Below are 25,949 nucleotides of genomic sequence, written 5' to 3' on the forward strand. Positions count from 1 at the left end.
AGCCACTGGACCATGCCCAACTGTTGCTGCATAAGATCTGTAATTGGTAAAGTGTTGCTTGTTATAGCCAGAAAACAACAACTGGAAATCCCAGATGTGGATCATCGCCAAAGGCTATCTGTCAACCATATCCTAGTTAGATTTGTTTGTAACCTTTAAGAATATCTTGCAAAATCAAATTAAACCTTCACTCTCTGTTGGCTATCGACTGGGTGGCATAGTCATTACACAGACTGTCCTTCAAGAAGCAGGATCAGGTTAAGTCTGTGGTGACAGAGAGCAAACATACATGCAATCTGCTCACAAAGACTATATTTATATTTATATATATAATACAAAACACGGTTGAAGGAAGGAAATTGAAGTAGGGAAAGAGTAAGGGGAGGAATTAAAGGAGAAGAATAACATAACAGACAGCAAAGGCAAGGGTTATAGAAGGAAAAACAGAAATCCAATATGTAAAAGGTCCTCTTGAAGAAGAGCATGTCAAAGAAAAGAGGATGGGGAAGTTTTGGAGGGAATTGAAAGCGATGTTGTTTTATAATGGATTTATTTTTTGTTCCTTCTCTCTTCTGTACTGTATCCTTTAGGGCTGTGCGATTATAGCAAAAATCATAATCACGATTATTTGGGTCAATAATTGATATCACGATTATTTTGACGATTATTCATTGACCATTTATTGAACTTTAAAACAAATAATATTTTACCAATAAACAAGATCAACAAATATGTTGGAGCACACTTCCAAAACCATACTAAACATATATTATTAATATGATAAATAAAAATAAATTAGACCAAAATAAATTAAATCAAACATGTTGCAGTGCACTGTCACAACCTACTGAAAACTCCTTAACATATAGCCAACATTTTGGTAAAACATATTCAACATATTCCACTCAGTTAAACGTTGAAGGCTGGCCAACCGTCATTGTCCAGAAGTAACAGGAAATAAATGTTGAACTACAATTTAAGACCAAATAAAAATGTCTAGGCCACCATGGCAAATGCTGGTAGGGCTGCTCATGTCATCTCTTAAAGATGTTTTGCTAGAAACACCAGGTTGTTTACATGGTCTGGTTTCAGAGATGAGCGCAGGCAGGTGACAATATTGCCACCTGTACTGAAGACCCTCAGCCACGCCCCGACACAGGGGTGACGCCGGCCAATCACAAAGCTTTGATGCGTTCAAGTGCATTATTCTGGCACAGGAAGATTATGTTAAAGGACATTAACGATAAAACAGAATATTGTTGTTCTATTTTTAGACACATCTCGCGATCGACTGGTTGGGCACCCCTGGGCTAGACCATAGGTCCGTTGTGGTGGCAATGTAGTCAGCTGAAGCCACATCTCTCTCAACTTCCCCACGGCATTTGCCACATAATACCTGCTGAAATAATACCGAGACGGCACCGCGTAATGCTTGTCCAACGTGTTGACAAGTTGCTTAAAGCCCTGGTTGCTAACAGTGCTAACTGGGCACATATCTTTAGCTATGTGAAATGTAATGGCACCTGTAATATCTCTGTGTCTCTGCGAGCTCGTCGCGTAGGCCGTTGCTCTGTACAATGCGTCCTGAATCGATGACTGTGATGATGTGGTGGATGAAGTCGAGCGGCATCTGCTTTTTGTTGTATTATTGCCCAGTCGTATTGCACTTTGTGGTTGTATTTCAGATTATTAAAGAGATTGGTTGTGTTAGCGTGTGGTGCCAACACAACCTGGTAACAAATCCTGCACTGTACTTTGTTTTGCTCCACGTCGGACTCCTGAAAGCCAAAGTACTTCCAAATAGTGGAAATAGTTGTATCCTTCTTTTTAACGAGTTGCTGCTCTTGTTCTGACATCTTCGCTTGCGCTGAACACTCACAACACATGTCACTCCCACGTGGCCGAGTGGGCTTTTAGGGTGAGGCGAAGCGCACCCAGCCAAATAATCGTATTTTGTCAATTATGCTGTTTTCATAATCGTCGCAAGCCATAATCGTAATCGCGATTAAAATACGATTAATTGCACAGCCCTAGTATCCTTCATATCCCCTGTATACTGGACTTTCTCCAGTATTCTCTCCCATGTGACTCAAGCGAAGACTATTTCCGCCCTTTGCAAAATATCACAGACAGATATTTGTTACTGAAGGATTGTTATTAAAGCTGCCTTAGAAAAGTAGCTGAGGATATCTGAGGCAGATTAGTTTTGGAGTGTATATTGTTCTGGGAGTTGAATGTGCCACTCAATGATCTGAGCATCTGAGTCCTTCAATGCAGCTGTACGTTGAAATAAATGATGGCAAATGCTTTGAGTTGGTATGAAGCAGCATCCTGGTACTTTGAAAATGGTTTGCATTCAAACCGCAGCACTTAGCGCTAGCCCTGCATATTAAATGATCAGGGATGATTCCATTTTTTCTCTGCGTTATCCCTTCTTTCTCCGATTCTGATTTATATTTTCCACTATCAACCCCCTTTATTTTCCATGCTGGACGAGTAGCATCATGTTTTTAACACCTATGTGCACATTTTCTCTCTCACAGCCTTGAAGATAACCTCAAAAGAACAAACTGTCACCACAAAATGGGAGAGCCAGGTGGCAGAGAGGAAGTTGGGCTTATTTCAGGCATCTTTCAATTCCTCAGTGACAGGAAAAGAGTCTCTGATACACTGCTTGCTTCCATTTCCTTTGGATCTGGTCTGGTGTCAGTAGTTGTGTAAGAAGAAGCAGGGAGGAGAGGGGAGACGCGGGGGTGAGATCAATGTGTCTCAGGAATGAAAGTGCCAAAAAGTTTCGTCTCCACTCTGCAGGGACATTGTTTTCTGCAGCATTTGTATAAAATGTCATCACAGTGTTTTTATTTGATGTTCTTTGGACTGGTGGAAGTTAACATGTGCTGAGGTTTGCAAGTAACAATGTTTGCAACGTGCAGCCAGCTGCTGAGCCTTGTTCTGAAGCTGGCAAGAATCCCAGGTTTGGAACAAAGCGACATCCGTTTTAATTTTTTTCAGGGATCCCGTATTATCATTTCCAAACACTAATTTGTATTTTAAATGAAATCAATGGAATCCAGTTTAATTTTTAAACAAACCTGAAGTACGTAAGATCCAGTGAATCATTCAGTCAATAACACACAAAACTGAAGGACAACCATTGTAGGCGAGTGCATGAATAAACATTCAGGTTTGTTCTCTTCCTTGAAACCCTCAAGTGATGATGGGTCTGATGTGTTTGGCATTTAAAACTCCCAGGCTCAAAGGGTGAAATGAAACAGGAGCACACACCTCTGGCAGCTTTCACCTGTCCTTGTTAATTCAATTAGCGTTAATGACAATAGGATATTTCCACAGGATATTGACACTGAAAGAAACCCCCTATTTTTAAATGCTGTGCTTCAGAGATTAATTTCAAGCATTGGTGAGCTGCGCTACTTCTAAATAGAAGAAGCCAATTTTTCAAAGCACCTCTTTGGAACTTCCCGTATTAGTTCGATGAGTAATTTGGTACGTTTATAACTCCATGTCAAATGGGTAAGCTCAATCTGCTCATGTCATGTGATCAACAATTCCACAGCAAGCTACTGGATGGGAGATGTGATGAGATTGTTGCTGCTTTAAAATCAAACCTGATTGTGTGTATCTGTTTTTTTCCCAGAACAATCAAGGTGGAGGTGTACGATTGGGATAGAGATGGCAGGTGAGTGTAATTGCAATTTTGAAATTAAATTGAATCGAAACATAGGCCAAGTTTTGGCTCACCCAAGAAACTGATCATTTCCCGTCGCGTAAATCCATTTTGTCCCTGACATTTGTCCTGGTATTTTCACCTGATTTTTTTTTCTTATTGACTGTTGTTTCTCTCCTTTCATTCCTTTTCCCAGCCACGACTTCATTGGGGATTTTACGACAAGCTACCGAGAGCTAGCTCGAGGGCAGAGCCAGTTCAATGTGTATGAGGTGAGTAATTCCAGTGTGTTCACAATTCAACAACGAGTCTATTGGCTCCTGAGATCTGGAATCCCACTACGCCTCGCGTCTTGGATCCCATTTCTGACCCAAATGACATTTCCATCTGACATCATTGTTGCACTGTTTTCCATTACACCAGCAGATTCCTTCCATCTTCTACTCCTGCATTCCTATTCTATACATTCCTAATTTATTTCTTTAAATGTCATTTGTATGGTGCATTATCCCTCCCTTAACTCCCCCAACAGTTAAACATTGAATTAAATGCTTCAGTTTTAAATGATTTAGTTGTCATTAGATTTACTTTGCCACTAATCACCTGTGGGTTGACTCTCATAGAAATAGAGCTATTAGCGACAGCTTGAAACCGGATTAATAGAAAAACAATCCAGGGACATTTCTCAGTTATTTTCATGGGATAGCTTTACTCGCCCCTTAATAGCACACGATACAACAGCTCTGTATGCAAATTACAAACCCAACTCATTAAAACGTCCCACAATCCAAGGGGTGACTGGCAAAGCGTACAAATGACATGCGTCCTGCATTTATCCCAAATTGCTTTTTTTGGGAAGCACGATTTATCATTATATTTATCAACGATATTTGCATTTTTAAGATTATGAGCATAACAATTTGAATTGAAGAAAAATAAAGAGCCATAAAGAAGGAAATGTCAATAGTTTCAGCTCCTGTGGGTTGGTAGCCTCCAGTCGACGGACAAATACCTGTCTTTTGGATGTCAGCTCCATTATACGCTACCCTTGATTCCTCTACCTCCCAGTGAGACTGAAAGGCCCTTTAGTCTTTGCATCAGCAGATTGTTCAGTGTGTCAGACAAATTGCCATCCCTCCATGTTAAATTAGGGGCTGTCACTTTCATGGCTAGCTGCCATAGAGGATGAGTGTAATGAGCCGAGACGTCTTTGGTCTACGGATTGACATGTTTCTCTTGTTCTGGAGCCGCTAGAATACCAGTACAATACATGTAAGTCTTGTAGCTTAAGCCTGTTTCAACCATCGATTCTTTGTAGCCTGAGATTTATGTTTGAAATTCTACTTTCCCCTGTAATAGCGTTATGGAGGTATAATAAATGTTCATAAGTTTACATGAGCTATGCGTTCCAACTAATACACATCTGTAACTTAATTCACAAACGTCCTTTTGTCACCTCCCTTAACTTCCTCCACGTCACTGGGATGCAGAAGCTGTATAATCTTGATACATCGCTGCTAAATTTAGAATTCAGATTTGAAAGCAGATTGAGTTGTATATGTTGGTTTCATTTTTAATGTTGGTTATTTTAATTTATGGCCAAAATATTCACTTTTTTGATAACCTGTACCTTGTATTTCTTTAGGTGATTAACACCAAGAAGAAAATGAAGAAAAAGAAATATGCCAACTCTGGGACAGTGAGTATGGCTATAGCAACCAGGACTGGTTTAGAGGAAAAATAAGCCATTCTGTCATTTTTATTTTTTGAAAAAGTTACTTCTTGGATCACATACCAATTATCAAAAACATTTGTTAAAAAAGCAAAAAAACGTAGCTTTGCAGATTCAGTAATGGTTTTGAAATTCAGCTGAAGCTAAAAAACATACTTTATGTTATATGTACGTCTATTTGAATGTATGTACACAAACACACTGCATTATATACTACATAACATAAACTGTATCTGAACATGCAACATGGACTTTGGGTGTCAGTTAAGTATGTGGGTGGGACAAAATAAAAGATGAAGGTGCTGCAGCACTTGAAATACATATTATAATATGTTAAAGATCAGAGTGTGCGACACAGACGAGACACCAATGTTCTTTCACAGCAGTGTGTGCGAGTAATGCATTCAAATGCTTCTCATCCTCTCTTCAAACTTTCCTCTGGTAATGTAAATTAATCTGTGATCAGAAACCAGTCGGCTCTCATCTTTTTTTAAAGTGAGACTTAGCTACAACAGTTTATTGGAAGATACTGTTATATCATAACCACTTTTTCTAATCAAGTTGTTCTCCTTGTCTTTAATTCCAGGTGACTTTGCTCTCGTTTTCAGTGGAGTCAGAGTTCACGTTCTTAGATTACATCAAAGGAGGGTGAGTGGAAATGACTACAATACAATACAATAACTGACCATGAAATGGTCACTTTACCTCTTGTTCGGCGTGGGTTAACTGTAGAAGCTTATGGTTAACATTAGCAGCATTTGTATGAGAGATGTGTTTCTGGCCACCTGGCAATTCCCCCTTTCCTTTAAGCACTTTCTGCTCTCAACTAACTCCCAGGCAAATGCTCCCCATTGAAGTCTTTACTATTAGCTCTAAAGGATCATTCTGATAAAGGAAGCAGGGTTTCTTCCAGCCCAACGTTGATTCTCTTCTGACCCAGGAACAAACATTTGTAAAGTGTTTTTTTAAACTAAAGAGTGTTATCCAGCTATAAACTCCTTAATGGAGCCGTATGTTGTGTCAGCAACACTAATGTCTTCTATTGTGAGGCAGTGGAGCCATGTGTGTGTTACAGAGATTATAAAGGGAGAAATGATGTAGCTGTGAACAAAGTGCAGTTTGTGTACTGGCTATTTGTTGAAAGCGATGTTGGCCGAAACTTCAGTACTGAACAAAGAATGACGGAAATTATTGTTTAAATGTTCATTTAAAGAATTAATGGGACGTGCACACTAATATAAAACATCTAGATTGTAACTTACTTGTATGAATTATATTAAAATTCATATATCTCCATTTTTCATTAGGTGGCACCATAATTCACTTTGGTAATTAGATTAATAAATTCACACTCTATGCTGACTGCATGTACTAAAGTGCCAAATATATTTTAAATGAAGTAAGACCGAACCATCTTCAAAATGGGTAACAACGTTTGGACCAGTTTAGTTTCAGAGCCGGAGGTTGACATTTGAGCATTAAGTGTGTCTCAGGTGAAGTGTGTCTCAGACCGGTCGGGCTCTCCTTTGATCTCCACTGTCCCGTCACAGCGGGTAGGCTGTCATAGGTTTTATGAGCTATGGCAGAGCTGACAAGTGTGCCAGATGTCACTGACAGTTCCTAGCTGTGGTTGATCAATGATACAATAACCTTAAGGTTTAGTGGCCTCACTTCAAAAATATCATCCCCATCACTCTACGCCCTAACATTACTCTGGCACTTACTTCATGACACATTAAAGAGTTGGATCTTGCAAATGTGGAGCTCTGTACAAAATGGATGGAGGTTCGGAAAATGCGTCGTTTAAACTGTCCAAGCACTTTAAACTTTACATTTTACGGCATAAAAAAACTTGAGAAACAACAAAAGTAAAAGTGTTTGCGGCTAGCTGTTCAAGCACTTTTCGGTATCATTTGGCGTAACTCCTTTCATCAGGATGCAAAGTCTACTCTAGTCTAGAAGCTTTTATGTCTTCTTTGAAAGCCACCATAATCATAAAAAGAATAGGGATAATTTGGCTTGTAAAGTGCAGTGGTTAGGTATGAGAGGACATATTATACTTTGAACATAATGATAGAGCCCATCACTCTGTGCTTATTATGGTTCACTGCATTTATATCCCGTTAATACATTAATAACATTAGCTTTTACCGCTCTAGAACTTGAATTAAGATAAAGCAGTGTTGCAACAGCTAAAACAACAAGCACAGAGTGTGCTATTGCCTTCAAGAATTGATAGTAAAAGTTCAGCAAAAGTTTTTATTTTTGTCACACTTACAGTAGCCTTAGAGAACGAAGAGAAGGGAATGAGTGAGGCATGAGATGGTAGGGAAGAAAGAAAGTAACAAGATAGTTCAACTACTACACAACAAGACTGCAGTGTAATTTGAAAATTCAATCATGAACATTTTGCAAGGGTTAAACCGAAGGGGCAAGAGACTGCCAAAATATGAGCATCTCACTTTAGTTAGTAGTGAAATCTGGGATACACTCACAGAGTTGTTATGTTAACAAAGTGGATTCGACGAATGAACTTAACCATAAAAAATATTTCAGCAAGCATTTTACTGTATGCTGACGATCACAGCATTTACGTTGTGATTGCTCTTAACATGGGGTGTAAAAACACAACATCAGATTACAGTGTTTCCCCTAGGACATTTTTTGTGTGTGCACGTGCGGGGTGTGCCCGGCCAATATGTTTCTATGTGTCTGCTAGCTCAAGAAAGGCTCTTGAGGCCTCGTACATACAGTAGCAATCTCTCAAGATTTAGCAAAATACACCTTCACAACACAAATACTACAGATCCACATAACAAACAATCAAAAAGGGTCACCACTTATTATTATTTTGATAGAAAAACGTGTTTGGTACCTGGCTGGCGCCCCCTAGCAGCGCCGCCGCTATTTCTATATAGGGGAAACACTGGATTACTTACTATGCTGTTAATAAATTAAATATGAATAAATATAAATGTTCTTTTTCTTTACATTTGTTGGTAGTTGTAAGATCGTTTGGGAAAGTAAACCCATTGATAGAGCGATAGATAGATGGCAATTGTTTAAGTGAAGGTAGGTAAACCATGTTAGTAAAATAAACTTAGAAGAGTAAATTCTTAGAAAACAAAGTGTGATTCTCTTTTTTTCGAGAATTCACAAAGTCATGAATTTATGCAATAAAGACAAATGAATACTAAAGTTATCAGGGTCAGGCTTTGCCGCGTCCCAACCCTCAAACTGAAAGGTTAATGTGAATATTTTACACCATCCCTTTAATACCATTATTTTACCTTCCTCTCTGATGGCTCTCATAGATAATGAGAGAATGTCGTTTGGGTCCACTCCCTAAGGCCTCGTCTCATTGTCGTAAATTAGCGAGAAGAGGCAAGTGTTTCATCAGCAGGGAAAATTGGATTATGATTTGCTCTTAAGTGCTCCATCAATTGCTTGTTACACAGCTCAGTGTCTCAAAGGCTCATCTGCACCTCCTGCTACGCCTTCTCACGGGAGGTGAGCGTCAGATAAGAGCGTAATCACCTAAATCATATTTGACGATTGAGAGACTGCACCCTGTGTCTCTCAAAAAAACAACGGGAATTAAATATTGATCTGTGTGAAACTATATCATAATAAGAAATAATTGGCTATTTTTGTGTTTGATGTTCCTTCGTTTTAGGTATCATCTCTTCTCCTATCACAAAAAATGTGTGTATGGGACGGGTGTGTGCGAGTGCTAGTATTTAATGAGGCCTGTCTTATTTTATAACTCTCTGGTCTCTTCCGTTGATTTTTCTTCTCCGTCCCTCTTGTAGAACGCAGATCAATTTCACCGTGGCCATTGATTTCACAGCATCTAATGGTGAGTGATACTAACGGCAAAGTGGGAGTGGAGGGGGACGCAGGGATAGATAGTTGTGCTCTTTGAAAGTGGCATGTCCGATTTTAGAATCAATCAGACAACACACAGTGCGAGCGCACATGTACATGTACACACCGTGGCACAATAAGTGATAGCCTTTCCTGGATATTCTTCCTCCTAAATGCTTTGTCAATACACTCTAAGTTAAGGCATTTTAGTAAGAATACAATGAAACAATACAACTCTAAGCTTGACATGAAAGGACTACACTTAAGTCTTATTACACTACCCAATAAAATACCTGAAAACAATGCTTCTATTGATTTATCGACAGGGAAAAGCTATTATTAAAAGGGTCATTGGAATTTCTCATTTTCCAATTGATTGTTTGTAAAAACTTCCTCGGAACAGCAACTGTCCAATAAAAGCATAGCAACCGTAACTAGGCACAGCAATTCTGTTTGTTTGTAGCCTTTATTTAACCAGGTGAAAGCCCCTTGAGATCAAAAGATCTCTTTTTCAAGGGTGACCTGCAGGACATTAGTTACACATGTAACATAAAAACAACAGAACAACAATAAGGATGACAAACAACATAATGTACAGGGTACAGTTTACAAACTCTATTTACAGAGACAGGTACCATGAGTATCAAACAGCATGTCACCCAGCTGAGTTTTAAAATGATGCAGGGGAACCAAAGTGCTCCGTTTTAAACATGTTTGCAGACTGTTCCAATTTAGTCCTAGCACTTGGCACATTTAATAAAACAACATCATGAGATCTCAGGCAATATGTACTTTCAATTCGTCGAGAGATCAGAGAGCAGATATAAAAAGGTAGTTTACCCAACATGGCTTTGTAAATGAACATGTACCAATGACTGAGCCTCCGTACAGTTAGTGAAGGCAGACCTGCCTTGGCATACAGGGTATAGTGAGGAGTAAGTGCTTTACAGTTAGTAACAAATCTCAGAGCACTTGATAGGCGGCATCTAACTTGACCAGGCAATGGGCAGGTGCATTCATATACATCAAATCACCATAGTCCAGCACAGGTAAAAAGGTCACAGTGACTAGCCTTTTCCTGGCTTCAAAAGAGAAACAGGACTTGTTTCTGAAAAAGAAACCTAGTCTAACCCTCAGCTTTTTAAGCAGGTTATTGACATGAAGTTTAAAAGTAAGACAATCATCATCATCTGTCAAGCTTTCACATGGAAAAGTTGTACATGGGTGTTTATAAGCTACCAAAAACACAATCGCAAAAGTGTTAAATGTGATGTTTAGCTGCTCTGATAGAGATTAAAATGTTAGCCTGGCTTCTAAGCTCACTACTTTTATTTGTAACAACCCGTTTTACCTTGAAGGCCAAGGAGAATTTCATTAGCTAAAGTGGGCTTGTTGTGGAGTCACAGCTTACCTACAAAAAACTCCTAATTTATGTAGTTATTTTTTTTTAATTTTCCCACTGTGTTGAGCTAGCCAAAATGTTACCCACCATTTTCTGTGCTGCCGCTCCTAGTGCTTCTAGTATCTCTGAACTTTTTAGAAAGGCTATGTGATCCAAAGAGCCCTGCCAGCTTATTCTTACCTAAAAAAAAACGCTTTCATGCTATCTCCTGTCTGTCTCACACTTAGTCTCTCACTTAGTCGAACTGAGCGCAGCAGTGCTCCTCATCTCTGTAATTGTCTCTCCATAAAAATATATCTACATTTTAAATCCTCTCATTGCACATAAAACAGTATCTAGAAATGCAGAAGTGACGTCTTTGTCCTTCATTACCCACAATGACCTGGAGTTTGATTGATGTGTCCGTAGGTAACCCCTCCCAGTCGACTTCGCTGCACTACATGAATCCCTACTCACTGAACGCCTACGCCATGGCCCTGAAGGCTGTAGGGGAGATAATTCAGGACTATGACAGCGACAAGATGTTCCCCGCTTTGGGCTTTGGAGCCAAACTGCCCCCCGACGGACGGGTTTCTCACGAGTTTCCTCTGGTAAAGTCAACGTCTCCTAATATCACCTTTGATAATCTGTTCACTGATCTTTCATCATGATGTTTTATTTCCAATTCACAAAGTTTTACCACTGAATGTTCTAATATACTGTGGCAAATTATTAGTAATGTGCATGTCATGGTTCATAAGAACTAAGTAAATGATATCTAATAAACATTGATAAAGATCTTGAGTTTCTTTGTTTGATAATTGCAATCACCAAGTCCATGATTTTCACAGTTTGGCTCCTTTTCAGAATGGAGACATTGAAAATCCGTACTGCAACGGCATCGAGGGGATCTTAGAGGCATACCACCAGAGTCTGAAGACAGTGCAGCTGTACGGGCCAACGAACTTCGCTCCTGTGGTGAATCATGTTGCCAGGTGAGAGGACAAAGCATCGAATAAAAAACGTCTACCTTTTTGGTCCTTATATGAAAATGTACATCAAATTGAATGTTGTCTTTGGCACTGGCAGATAACAGATTGGATCCCCAGATAATACCATACAAATCTTAAAAACACAATGATAAAAACAGTTAGAACAGATATTCTCATAATAGTGTGTTTTAAATAAGTGTTTCTCTTCAGACAGCAGGAGACACTGTTCAATGTTTATCCAACAAACCTAAGAAAGATATATTTTATTTGTTTATCATCAACGATTAAGGAGAAATGTTTGCGCCTCAATGTTAGCTGATCAAGATTAAGATCTCCCACTGCCAGACTCGGTTGGCTTCAATTTCCTCTGACCCAGACAACATCTGTCCTGCAACACAAACTTGATGCCAGATGTTTGAATTTAATTTGTTTTAATTTGGCTTACAGCTTTTGAAATAGTTGCAGAATTAGCTGGGATAAAAAAGCCTGTGACCATTCAAATATACCCCACATACCATTGCAATACGTAAAAAGGATCTGAGTGTATTCTTGTGTCCCCCAACAGCCATCGTCTTGGCTTCCCTCTCCCTCTAATTCTTTGAGCCATATCCAAACAGTTCTCCATCTGATCACAGCAAGGCTCCATTTTAATTAAAAATGTAATTCTGATAAAAATGGAATCTCACCGGGCCGGGCCGGCAGCCCTAACAGTGAGAATACAAAACCAGTATTGGTATTTAGCATTTGAAAAGGTGAACTCATGTAAGAAGATATGTTTAACAAAGGATGTTTATCTATGAATCAAGCAGAGCAAACCAGCTTTGTACTAAACTTCATTGTATTGGCTGATAATGTGTGTTTGTGAGGCATTTTAATGAGTGTTACCTGAAGTAAAACAACAATGTTTAATAAAATGTCTGAGAGTGCATGATAACAAGTTTTTTTCTAGAGCAAAGATCAGAGAAATGCATCAACAAATCCTAAAACCTGATCTGTCCTTGAATTAAAGAGTTTATACATCTAACTTCTGCCTGTATCAATCTGTGTGTGTTTGTGCGCTTAGGTATGCAGCAGCGGTGCAGGACGGCTCTCAGTACTTTGTGCTCCTCATCATCACAGACGGCGTCATTTCCGACATGGCACAGACCAAAGAGGCCATTGTAAATGTAAGAATGGAAAAGGAACAGAGAGATTTACTGCATGATATAAGTTTTACCTTGTATAAACGAGAAGAAAGTACCTCTGAAGTTAAAAATAATTGGCAATTTGGGAAAAACACAATGAAAAGATTGATACGATGTAGGATAAATATAAAGTCAGCAGCAGTTATCAATCGTCAAGAGTCAAAACTCTTAAACACAGTGAAACAGGCTAGATTGTCTTTATTCAAAGAAAACCAATTACGATTGTCCGGCAACTACATAATGATGACAACACTCTTAAAATGGACTAATCCCATTCAAGTTATAGTCCATCAAATAATCCCCCATGAAACCACAAATGTGGGGTTTGACCTTTCAGATGTTATACAGATTAAAAAGATTAGATGAAATGTGTTCATTACTGAACAATAGATGCTGAAAGGTGGATTTTTCGGAAAGGGCCAGGCTAGTCGTTTCTTATGCTTAACCCACAGAAAGGAGTGGTATCTTTTCATGTAATTATCAGCAAAACAATTATTTACCAAAATATCACACTAATCCTTTAAATCAACATATAAAAACACAACTATGTTCAGGCAACTAAAGATTATTTTTCAGTATTTATTAATCGAAGTTGAGTCAAATTGTTCCAGCATCAGTACAGATTCTTTATTAGCGCTTGCCATGTGTCTTGGCTTAGCTCACTTTCAGAAAAGAATATGTAGCCCAGATGTCCACTGTGGTTGTCACTCTGATTCCAACACCGAACCACTGATGTGACAATAGCAGTTGTTCTACAATCTGTAAAGCAACATGATTTCCATCATGGCTTCACATAACTGGTATTGCTTTTGTAATAGTAAAATGATGAAACTAAGGAATAACCTGACAGCTCAGATAGCGCAACACCCAGGTTATGTTTTTCCCTCATTATCGCGCTTTCTTCCTTTGAGCTTTCCCAAAACCATGCCCTGAATCTGTTTGTTCCCTCCCAGCTTTAAATAGTAGTTGGCTGGCTTCCCTTTCCTTCCCTCTACCTTGGTCTCTTCCTTTCTTCATCCTCCTCCTAATCAGCACCCCACAGGCACAGAACTCCCAGCAGACTGGATTTAAAGGGAATTTGCGACTGTTAGTCAAAACATTAGAACAGCCACACCTTCCTTTTAAGATCTTGCCTGCTGCTCTATCTCCCTGCCTCCACTCTCTGCTGAAGCCTCCACTGCTTTCCCTTTAACTCTCCACGGATCCGGGCAGAGGGAGGACACACTGCTGAGAGGTTATATCAAAGTCTTTCCTCATACTTATTCATGCTGGACGGTAACTTCATGAAAGTGAGAGGTGTCCTGAATGTGTGTATGTTGATCTTATTTTCATGCCCTTTTCTATGTTTCGGTCCATGTGTTACTCATGTTCTCAGTATTATAAACCCATGTGGAAAAAAAAGGTAGCTTATCAGTCACTCAGCATACCCCTCCTCTGCTCACGGCTCGTGTCCCACTGATTCCTCGTTGTCTTTTTCTCTGTGGAGCCCTCGCTCAAAAATGCAAATACTTTTTTCATCTGTTCATCTCAGAGATCGAAATCTGTTCATCTGCTCTCTCTACATACTTCTGTCACCACGTTTCTTGCCTTTCGATTTCTTTCCTTTCCCATCTTTCACCTGTTATCCGCCAGTGTTTTCTTCTTCATCCCTTTATCATCGGCCCACCACAAGTACTTCACTTCACAACCACTTTTGATTCCATGTACTTCCCAATAGGTTGCAGGGATTGTATTAAGTAACAGAATACCTAATGAACAGCCACAGATACTGTGCCTATCTCTCCTTGACAAATAGCCCATTGCTCTGTATAAACTATTCAGCATCTCATAAAGGATTCTGGCAGGATCCACACTCAGCATTATGATCCTGTCATGATTCGACACTTCCACTTTCCTCGATGTACTAAGCATTATAATAAATATATACTTAAATAATTGCGCAACCCTATACCCTCTTAATGTTGCTTCGTCAATCAGGTTTACCATTTCCTTACAGTACATACAGTATGCCGTTTACAGTGATGATGGACAGAGGAAGCTTTTCGTTTATAACAACCAACTTTTTATCAACTTTTTCCAGCAGAAATTACAACTGTGGACGGTTTGAAGTTGCAGTAAGTTAGCAAATGTAACTTTAATTCGATGGCTTACAGTATATTGAGCAAAAAGACTCAGTCTAAAAATGAATACATCATAAAGGAGCTATATTAAAAAAAATATTGACATCTTCCCGCATACTACATTATTGTTTAAAAACAGTTTGCCAACATGAACGTCATTAAGCTTCACTAAAACAGGGCCATCTTGACATTTGTTTACAGCACTTTAATTGGCAATCTCTGTTTAATGAAGGTTCTTATCTCCACCATCTTATTTGGTGTTAATTAGCAAGTATATCTAAAATGTTCTGTTATATTAAAAAACAAATTAAAGAAACCGGCCTGTCTCAGCAAAACTCTGTCCTGCTCCAGTGAATGAAGTTAATTAAACGTATTAAAGTAATCAAAGGACAATAATCAAAGAAACTGACAAGATTAACAAGAAATGTAGACTTTCATGGATACATTTAGAGTGTGTGGATAATAAAGCATGTGATGGCAATAAAAAGGTATTCTGAAACATTAACTTTATTTTCAAACATTTTTTTTATTTTACACAGGCTTTCAACATGTGACAGTGAGTGATTCATCCTGAGGTTCTAACAAATGGATGGACGTGTTACTCCTAATGTGTTAATATCTGCACTCGGCTGGATTTTTAAGTGTCTTCAATCTGCTGCATTAAGCTTTTCTCTTAGCCGAGCTCTGAGGCAGCCAATGAGATGAGAGATGGTCAAGTGACTCAGGTGACCTCCAGTACTGACAGGAGGGTCACTTCCCCAACATATATTCATAAACCCTATTTGTTTGTGCATGTGCACGCACGGCCACAAATCCAAGAACAAACACCATCAAAGCATGCGTGACGTTTGGCTTTAAGCAGCACATGTTGAGTGAGATGTTGGAGTTTAATGATGCTGTGTTTTGTTGTCTCATTAAACTGGATTTCCACTGCCAGTCAAAACGACAGGAGAAAAGTGGGGCACGTGGATTGCCAAGTTATTTTTGGTGCCATTTGATGTGTGCGTACATATCTGCAGTGTGAGTTTTAGTGTGTGCATGTGCGTGGGAGGACAGGCACTGACAAGAGTTGTGTTGAACACTGATAATCAAGCTGATCTGAGCTTGTGTCGACAGAAACTGCTCTCACCCCCGTGGCAAACGAGGTTGCCTGATTTTCCACGGTACATTTGTCTTGTGACGCAGATAAAACTGCACTCATTATTACTGCTTTGTGAAAATATATGGTTGCACTTTGATTTGAGCATTTATGTCGCCATCTATCTTGATATTAAAACAGAAACCATTATAGCCTTTCTAAAGTGCAATGCAGTCTCAAGCAGGACGTAAAGAACATCACTTGTGATGCATAAAGTTCAAGAAAGACAATCAAAACTTTTCAAAAAGATATTTTAAAGAAAGAGAATGATGCTGATTTGTTTAGGAGAAAATTACCACAACACACAGCGGTTAAGCATATGGTTACTAGGGCTGGTTTGGCTGAAATAAATATATGTGTTGATTAATGACATCCATTAATCTAAAACACAAGTGCAAATTATGTAAAAATAACTTAATGGATGTCAAACTGGTGCATTATGTCATACAAAGTTGTGTTCCAGCAATGTCTCAACAACTATTGGAGTAGGTGGCCAGAACATTTTAAACAAACATTCATGTTCCCCAGTGGATATACCCTACTGACTTGGGTGATACCTTGACTTTTCATCCAGTAACAGCAGCATCTTAAACATTTCACTTATCTGGTCACATATATACTGTAAACATCTACCAAATGGACAAGCACTACATTTGTATTATAATTCTGGTACAGAAATGTGTGGTCCTCTCAGGGAAAACGGTATAAACATAGATGATGATCCTACCCCATCCATTTTTATCATCAGGTAAACATTTCAGGTTGTCCCACAGTTTGATTTATGAGCAAATACCTGCAAGTGTTTGCATGCTAAAATGCCTAACTAGGAAAGGGAACATAGTTATTTTCCAGCCCTATGCTTAGATATTTTGTAACAATGATATATGTTGTGGTTTAACTGATTTAAAGCAGTTATATCCGAGGTGTGACTTGGGAGTGGCTGGGCAGGTGACTGAGGATGGTCGCTGTACTGATTGAAGTGGGCACCTCCCCCCTCTCTCTCCTCTCCCAGCTCACAAATGCCACACCCGCCATGTACTGTATGACCTGAAGAAATGTCTCCTGTTAGCCTTAACCAGCTTATTTAGGTGTATAATGTGAAAATATTAAATAAAATCCACATGTGAACATTTTTTAAGCAATGAAAACAGCTGACCTGTTGTCTCGGTATCTCAGGGGATGCAGTTAGTGTTGTCAGCGAGTTTAATCTCCTCTCCCCAGCCTGATAACCAGCACTCAGTGGGCAAATACAGCGTGTGTCATCCTGAGATAAGAGCCGGGGTGCATTCATGGGATAAAATTGGATTCCAGTACATAACATCTGGGATAAGGAAAGCAGACAACAACAAGTTTCTGTTGAAATGCTTTCCCCGTCTGGCTGTCCTTCTCTGACTCCCTGTCTCTTTGGAGGACTTGTCCTACTTAAAGGTCATCCAGCTAATTTAGGTGTGAAACAGAACATTAACAAGGTTGCAACAAACGTGGGTGAGCATGTAACTGCTATAATGTCTGTAATGCAGACGTGTAAACTATGATAAGCGCTTCAGGTCAGTGGTAATGTTGACAAGTGTCTGTTGTTTCCGTCAATAATCTTTATTTTTTATATTCCTCCTTAGGGTGCCAAGCTTCCCATGTCCATCATCATAGTTGGTGTTGGTCAGGCAGAGTTTGACGGTATGCTGCCTTCAATTTCTTGACTACTTCACAAACTAAAGATTAAATATTTGGGTTATTTTGTTTTGGCAGGCACATACAAGATGTCATCATAGCAAGCTGTTTTGTATTCTGAGAAGCTTGAATGCCTTCTAAATAATTTAACACGGTTAAAGGTATAAAAACAGGGGTCAATAATTTATATTTTAATTCTTACAACTCTCAGTCCATTGCTGTTACAGCCAGCGCATCAATTCAAATAAACACCAGAGAGAAAATCACTGTACAAACTAATTTGCGTCAGTGAAGAAGGGAAAGTGTGGGTGGCTGCAGGCATTATTGCAGAATGAATGGCTGAGGTTAATTGCTGGGTTTGCAGTGTTTAGAAGAGATTACCCTAAATTGCACAGAGACTTTATTACAGGATTTATTAGTTGATTAGACATGCAATAAAGACAGAGTACAGCTCACCACCCCCTCCCATTTACTAAGGCTGAAGCAAAAATATGTATTTTTTATATTATGTAGGATAAACTTGAGCATCAGTAGTGTATCAACCTGGTATCTGCCCTCAGTTCTCATGTGTATATGTGTGTGTGTTCATCCATGCATTCTTGTGTGAACGTGTGTCCTCCAGCTATGGTGGAGCTGGATGGTGATGACATCCGGGTCTCGTCCCGGGGGAAACCGGCAGAGAGAGACATTGTTCAGGTGACTGCCCTTTACAGCATGAAAGGAACTGAGACTGTGTTCTCTGCACAAGGACACCAGTCACTGAAGAAAACATATCTCACTATTTCAAGAATTACTCAAGGGCAACATTGTCCATGTAACAGACAATACTGTATCTAAACATTAATCAAGCCTGAGCAAATGCAGTCTTATGAGATACAGATCACCAGAAAAAGGCAAAGTGTTTCCAGTGATTTACAGTATGTTGTGTCATATCTTTATATTAGCATTTTACGTGCATGCGGTTGCCTCAGTAATACTGGCACATTAAAATGTCTGTTTCTGACAAAAGACCATCTGTTGGCACTGGCACTTCTAACAGATTAGGACATCTGTGTGCGTCCTGTGAATTTCAATAGAGGCCAGCATGCTAGAAAGTTTCATATTAGATGTCTCTCTAGGGCACTCTAGGCATAGGTTTTTCAAACGACTTTCTTTCTGTGTAGTGTCAAAACTAAACAGAATCAAGTTGGCTGATGTGCTGAGTTTCCAAATGTGTTTTAGAGCAACGATGTCATGGTTTGTGTGGCTTACTACCTTGGCTAAACGACTTCCTAGAGAACGCTTGTGTGTGCTATGACAATTAATTTAAAAAAATCACGAGTCAATTATCAAACCCCAGAAGGAAACCTTATCTTTTAAGTTATTTTCAAGCACATTTATTTCCTCTGACTCCTGAGGGGAGCCAGAGCACAGGATTAGTGACAGATCAGCAAACTAAAGCTTGCAGGAAATGGCAAATGTTGACTAACATACTGTAGGGGCTTAAACGTGAGCCCTCTGGATTTCCCCAATTAGAATAAAACCCACTTCTGTACATTGTCATACAGAATTTAGAGCGTCTCATGAATACAACAGTGAACCAAAATCCTAAAATGGAATTATGCTAGGTAGAGGAAACTATATTTTGTCATGTTACTGCAACAGTAACTAAGCACATTTATATTCCCCTTTCTTCAGTTTGTTCCCTTTAGAGATTATATGGACCGGACAGGCAACCATGTGTTAAGCATGGCGCGGCTCGCTAAGGACGTGCTAGCAGAGATCCCAGACCAGTTCATCTCTTACATGAAGAGTCGGGGGGTCAAACCCAATCCAGCGCCGCCTCCCTACACACCGCCTGGACTCACACACCACCACACACTGATCTGAAGCCCTCCTCTTGGCTTTTCACTGAGGACTGACAGCATGCAGCAGCCGCTCCAGAGTTCAGTGGGAACTGAACATCCTGTGTTATGGTGCAAACAGGAGATGACGCGACAGGAAATGGAAGTTGAATTTTGGGCCGTATCCTCCCAGTGACAACTTGAGCAACGTTTTTTTTTTATTTGGTTTGTTTTTCGGTGATATATTCATTTTGATGATTATTTTAATAAGAGGCTCAGACCTACCAGGACTCGTTGGTGAAAGCCTTTTAGTCCGACACTGAGGCAGTGACTGTTCCACATCTAAATCTGACAGCAGGTGGTTCAAAGAGGTCATGTTGTGGTTAAAACTTGTGCCTGTCTGTGGTTGTTTCTCTAATTGTATCAGGACATGTGAACTTTGACCTAAGCCTTGCTCGTCAGTCATTGGTGTGGCCTAACACTGATATTTTTTAGGCACCTTTTCCCTTCTGGAATACGTTTTTTTATATTTAGGGAGTATCTCCATATCTGCTAATGCATCGGTTATGATGGAGGAACACTAAAGATGTGTAGTTTACAGTTTATTATTAACATTAATCAGGCTTTTCTACCATGAGGTGTCTCCTCTTCTCTTCTTTGGTAGGTAAATGTTTATATCAGCATGTTGTATGAGAAGTTTATTCCCATATCCCAGTATATTTATTCTCCAATGTTATTTAGAGTGGCATGGACATTTGATGGATATGTTTTGAAGTGGTCACCAATTATTTGAGTGATTGCATATAAAAAGCACAACCTGTCTCTCTACCAAGGACAAGCTTAGTACGATGCTATCAATCATATTTAATAATTTTGAGAGCTGATGGTCACTGTCTAAAGAAAGTACACAATGTATTCATGCAAGTCAAATATAGTTGAACTGCAGCTGCAATTAAACATAAAATATTACTCAGGCTTGTTGGAGGTTCTCATTCAGCAAGGATAAATTCCAATCACAGAGAATACATCTGAACAGAGGTAACAATAATAATTTCATCATAACCCCTGTTTCATTTTCTAATCCACACAAATGGTTATTTAGTATACAAAATGCATTACCTTATACAGCAAGTAAAACACATAACAAAACATGTGATATATATTATTTATATCCAGAGAACTACTCCAGCAATGCAGGCGACAGTTCCACTTTCCCATGGAGCAATTTGACTAAATGCCACTTTTGGGTAATATGCACAACTAAAGCACAATGTACACCAGACAGTGAGGGTCTCTGATCTTCAAGAGGCCTTGTGCCACAATCTCATTACTTTCAGTTGATGCATACATGTGATATTAATACAATTAATGTAATACATTCACAATACAACTAAGTGACACACAGCAATCAAAGGCAAATGGTAGCAGGTCAAACTAGGAACACTGGTTTGTTTTTTGGTTTAAGACCCACGTGTTATTCTTGCCTGAGGGCCCAATAGCGGGTTATCCGGTCCTGATACGATCCTAAACACACCGCCGCGGCAACCCAGACACTCAAAAAGCAGAAATCTGTAAGCCCCCAAACGCCACGCATCAGCAGGCTCTAACCCCCGTCATCATGGATTCCCATTGTAAGTCTGTGCGATAACAGCCAGTGTTGCTCCTCATCTCACACAGCCCGGTCATGGCGCAGTACATTTCAAGTCTCTGGTGGGAGACAGTTCACAAGTGATCCCGAGAGCTTTAGGATTTTTGTTCATTACATTCAGTACAAAAGTAATTATCTCAAGTGTAAACACATGAACCCATCAATACCACAGGGTAAAGGGGGATCTTTTTGTGCTAATCTTAGTTTGGCTTTCTGTAGCCTCCCACCATCTGTGCTTTAGTCTAAGGAAACGAAACAAACTGGCTTTCAAGTAGCAAATCCAATTTGACCAAAACAGTAACAAAAGCTTTTTCATTTGAGATGTATACCGGCACAATGGTGCAACAACAAGCCTCGACAACCCTATGATGTGTTGCCTTATAAACATTGAGACATGTCATACAGTCATACAGGGTGTTTTGATCAATAAGTACACATTGTGCATACAGTAAGAGTTTTTTAAAGAAAGTTCAGAATACAATAGACTCAATTCTTCTATCCTATCATGCATCCCATCTGACAAATCACTATAGGATCTCTGCTTATGTTGCAATAACAATTGTTATTTGTGTTAACAGTGACATAACACTAGCCACATCATCAAGCATAAACAGGTTGAATAATAAAGTGGTATTTTCATGGCATGCATGTTATTCATGTACTTAGTTTATAAAATGGGAGATTCCAGACTGAAATATCTCAACAATTGGATGGGTTTACAATACATATTTATCCCGTCGTCAACATCCCTAAAAGATGTATCCTTATGACTGGAGTTACTCTCTGTATCAGGTTAAACTTTCAGAAAATGTTAACATGCCAACAAACTAAGGAAAGACCACAACAACACGCCAGCACTGTCATTTTAAGCATGTTGATGTTAGCATTTAGCTCAAAGCTACACTTTGTCTAAGTGAAGACTCACGGAGCTGTTAGCATGACTGTTTTTTTTGTTGTCTTTTTTTAGCATCAAATAGACATAAACAAATTCTAAATCTAACTTTTACTTTTTCCATCTTTGACACGGCCGTTGCTCTTCTTTCAGTATCATTATTTCAAATTTCACTTGGTTTTGTTTCAAGCTTGACCTATGTGCCCCTCATTGATGTAGAGTGTAAACAAACACAAAGACAAGGCTACAATTATAATACACTCTAAAAAAGGTGCCCTTTCCTTTCAAACTGACAAAGCAAGTAATTATTCTGAGCTCAAAAGGTTATTTTCAAGTGTCTAATGTAGCAAACTAAAAGGCCTTACAAATCTAGAAGGGAGCCACTACAGTACATCTCATCATGTCTTTTATCGAATAGCAGCTCAGGTGGATAAGTATGGCTCTTTGGATGAGGAGAGGAATTATTTCATAGTGGTCAAAATGGAAAACAGCTATTTGCTTGTATGTTGTTAGGTGGTGTAAGAGGGGAAACAGTTATCAGTGAAAAGATAAGAGTGTGTTAGAATGTAAAGTGTATCAACAGCAGGTTTGCATACAGATTCTGGAGGCACTTTATCCTTGGGAGGAGTGCTCATTGTATATGTTTTATATATTATTACTGTATTGAAGATATTTATTTTTGGAGTTATATGTATGAAAAGCCATTGCTCCTGTTGTCTATGTCATTATGGTGACCTCTTAACCCACTGATTTATTAGTGCGATGGATTGACTGCATGTTTTCTTGGGGTACATTGACAAAGAGTGCCCCCTCTGTATAATAGGAACCAGCCCAGATTACATGCATGTCAGTGCCAAACTTGGCAGTAAGCTCTGTGGACTGTTTGCTATTTCTTCTCTCTTGTGCCTGGTTCTCCAAACATTTCTTGTCTCACCAGTACTTGAAAACTGTAGCTTAATTAGCATGTTACAGTTAACACTTTTTTTTATTATTTTTAGTCTATTCTCACAATTTATTTTTATTATTTGTATCTCTTGAGTTTTCTGATTTGCATGACTCCCTACTTTCGTTTAAATGGGGTTTTTAAATTGTACATGATTATTGTCATATGGTGGGTTGTGAAATGCTTTGTATTGGATTGCCTTAACTGAAAATTAATTAAAAAACTACTTTTGTAAAAGTTCTTGGAGCGTTATACCTTGATTTCACTGTTCAGTGTTTTCCTTTGATACTTAAAAACAGCATCAATGAGGTTCATTTTACTCGTACTGTAGTGAACCATGCGTTATGTCCCATCTTTTGCATTTAACTTTGTTATCCGTAATTAGTGGCGCTCTTGGTAGATTTTATCAATACAGAATATCCATTAAATGTATTTGGTTAAATGAAAGCGATCATACTGGAATAAACAGCTGAAAAAAAGAAGTAAAAAAAAGAACGGAATAAATGTAGAAAGTTAATGATTGTGATGCTTCCTACTTAACAACTAAGACACTTAATGTTGCACAACCATCTGTGCACAGTAAGAACCAATGCCTTAATCTCCATGTCCTCAATATTCATTAAATTATGGATAGTCAAACATCCAATGGAGGACAATCGAAGGTTTACTACAGTATGTACGAAAAAAGTACGAGTTGATTAAATCTAGAGAAAAACCTAAGGATTATTTTCTTTTTAAGGAACAAAAATATAGGTCCATTTTGGGAATGCAAATATGGTCTTACACTTAATTGCAGTACCATCGCTCTTCACTTGTCTTTGCAGATAGTTTTTTAGACTAAGTACTAAGACATACAAGTTTTGTGGATTTCCAAGTTTCCTCCTGTCCCTCTGTACCAAGAATGAGATAAACTTTCTCTAACAGCGCATATAAGTTTTGTCCTTAAATTATTCCGTTTGCATTATGTTCACCCTGTCTCTGCAGGCTGTGGTGAGAGCGATGACAGCTGTCACGGATCTGAATCAAACCCAAAACTAAAATATATATGTATATATATATATATTTCCAGCTCAGCAGATAGCATCTCTGCAGGATATTCTGTGAACATTGAAGGTGATGTATGTAAATACATTTAGCCTCGAAAAAGTTCTCATTAAAACGTCCATTTATCTTATTTATAAAAAGCGCGATCCATAATTGCCTAGCCACATCTGAAATGGAATTTACTGGGAGGAATACAGACACCTAAACACACTTGAGATATTTCTGATGTATATTTAGTTTCTAGGTCAAGAGGAAATAACAATGTAGGAAACAAAGTTTTCCGATGGACTTCTTTAGAATAGAGAATATAGAACAATTCGGACAATGAAATGTTATCCTAATAACTTTTGTATAAAAATAAGTATTCGGCACGGTCATCCTCTTTAAATTGTCCTGCAATCAAATGCATGCAGTCCAAGGCCATGCATCTGCTCTCTCAATACATTTGGAAAGCTAAGTTCTCAAAGAATAACAACAACCTGGTTATAAAAGTAAAGCAATCTCAAACTTTCAGTAACAGCCTGGTTTCCAACTATCTTTAATTACCTAGACATGTTTTTTGGGAAACGTAATGCCACCAAATTGTCAACCACATGTCAAGTTCATATGAACTAACATGTCCTTGTGTCAGCAAAATAATTACTGCCAATGGTCATCCATTGTTTACATTATCTGTGTGTTCTATTAAGATGTGTAAACTAAAACAACAGGCAGTGGTCACATAGAGGAGCACTTCAAGGAATGATTTCACATTGTGGGGTATAAGCTTACCTCTTTGCTTGCCACTGGTTAGCATAGCTTAGCATAAACTGACTTGCATACATGCATGTTTTCCCCTGACCAATTCAAATGTTATTTCTTATCTATTTAATCCATAAAATACTCTTGAATATTTCTTGCCAGAGGACATTCACTGTCATTAGTTTCCACCAAATGCCTAACATCATTGCAACAACTAGACTGTGTGAATATACTGCTAATTTCTTTGCATTTTGTGTTTTATATAGAAATGTATTCATTGGGATAAACCCCTTGAGATGTACCATCTCGTTTTCAAGGGTGTCCCGACAATAGCAACAACTTACAGACATACATAAACAAAAAGACAAAATGCAAAACATGACACACAAGACAAACCACATACAGTCTGTTAAGTGAAATTCAAGCAATGCACACAATCATTACAATTTGAGACAGTCAAGCAAATCAGTTTCATCAATATCAGTTATAACAAGTACAGACCAGTTGAAAGTGAGATAACAATGCATGTTTAAATATACCCAATGATGCAAGAGATCTAATAGCAGCAGGTAAAGTATTCCAGTCAGTTGGGGCCAGGGCCGGACTGGGACAATAAGTCAGGCCGGGAATTATACACCCAACCAGGCCACTACCAGTTTTATTTTGTGTAATTTTCCTGGATTTATTTGTCAATATTTACAGCGTTGCTGCCCATAGTGATAGCCATAAACTTTAAAACTACCCCAGAATAAACATATGGACATGGGTTACTATTTTTTTTTAAAAGTGCAAATCTATTTAGGAACCTATCCATGTGAACATATTTTAAGTGGAGGTGGACCTCAAATCCTATAGGGGGGTCCGGGGGCATGCGGAAGATTTTTTTTTGTAAATGTTGGACTTAAATGCATCAATCTGGTGCACTTTGAGGGGGAAATAAAGAGACTACTACACATGAAACAGAACTGTATACATTTAAATAATCATAAGAACATGGCCATAACCAATAACATCCCATATCCAATATGGAAAAACATTGAAACTTGTTTATTTATTTGTTTTTGGTTCATTTATAGTTAGCATGGCATAGT

General features: G+C 38.7%; 1 protein-coding gene across 2 annotated transcripts in view; it reads left to right on the plus strand.

The window, feature by feature from the left end:
* The window catches only part of cpne5b (copine Vb), a 143,085-nt gene extending 119,772 nt beyond the window's left edge, over nucleotides 1-23,313 (plus strand). For both annotated transcript variants that reach the window (XM_034218372.1, XM_034218373.1), the window contains 11 exons: nucleotides 3,656-3,697; nucleotides 3,882-3,957; nucleotides 5,331-5,384; nucleotides 6,004-6,065; nucleotides 9,230-9,276; nucleotides 11,095-11,276; nucleotides 11,533-11,660; nucleotides 12,721-12,823; nucleotides 17,716-17,773; nucleotides 18,390-18,463; nucleotides 19,445-23,313. In XM_034218372.1, the coding sequence (XP_034074263.1) occupies nucleotides 3,656-3,697; nucleotides 3,882-3,957; nucleotides 5,331-5,384; nucleotides 6,004-6,065; nucleotides 9,230-9,276; nucleotides 11,095-11,276; nucleotides 11,533-11,660; nucleotides 12,721-12,823; nucleotides 17,716-17,773; nucleotides 18,390-18,463; nucleotides 19,445-19,636 (1,018 nt within the window). In that variant the 3' untranslated portion in view covers nucleotides 19,637-23,313. The remainder of the gene's footprint in view (nucleotides 1-3,655; nucleotides 3,698-3,881; nucleotides 3,958-5,330; nucleotides 5,385-6,003; nucleotides 6,066-9,229; nucleotides 9,277-11,094; nucleotides 11,277-11,532; nucleotides 11,661-12,720; nucleotides 12,824-17,715; nucleotides 17,774-18,389; nucleotides 18,464-19,444) is intronic.
* Nucleotides 23,314-25,949: the final 2,636 nt, after the last annotated feature.

This window comes from Gymnodraco acuticeps, unplaced genomic scaffold (assembly GCF_902827175.1).
Source record: "Gymnodraco acuticeps unplaced genomic scaffold, fGymAcu1.1, whole genome shotgun sequence".
NCBI lineage: Eukaryota > Metazoa > Chordata > Actinopteri > Perciformes > Bathydraconidae > Gymnodraco > Gymnodraco acuticeps.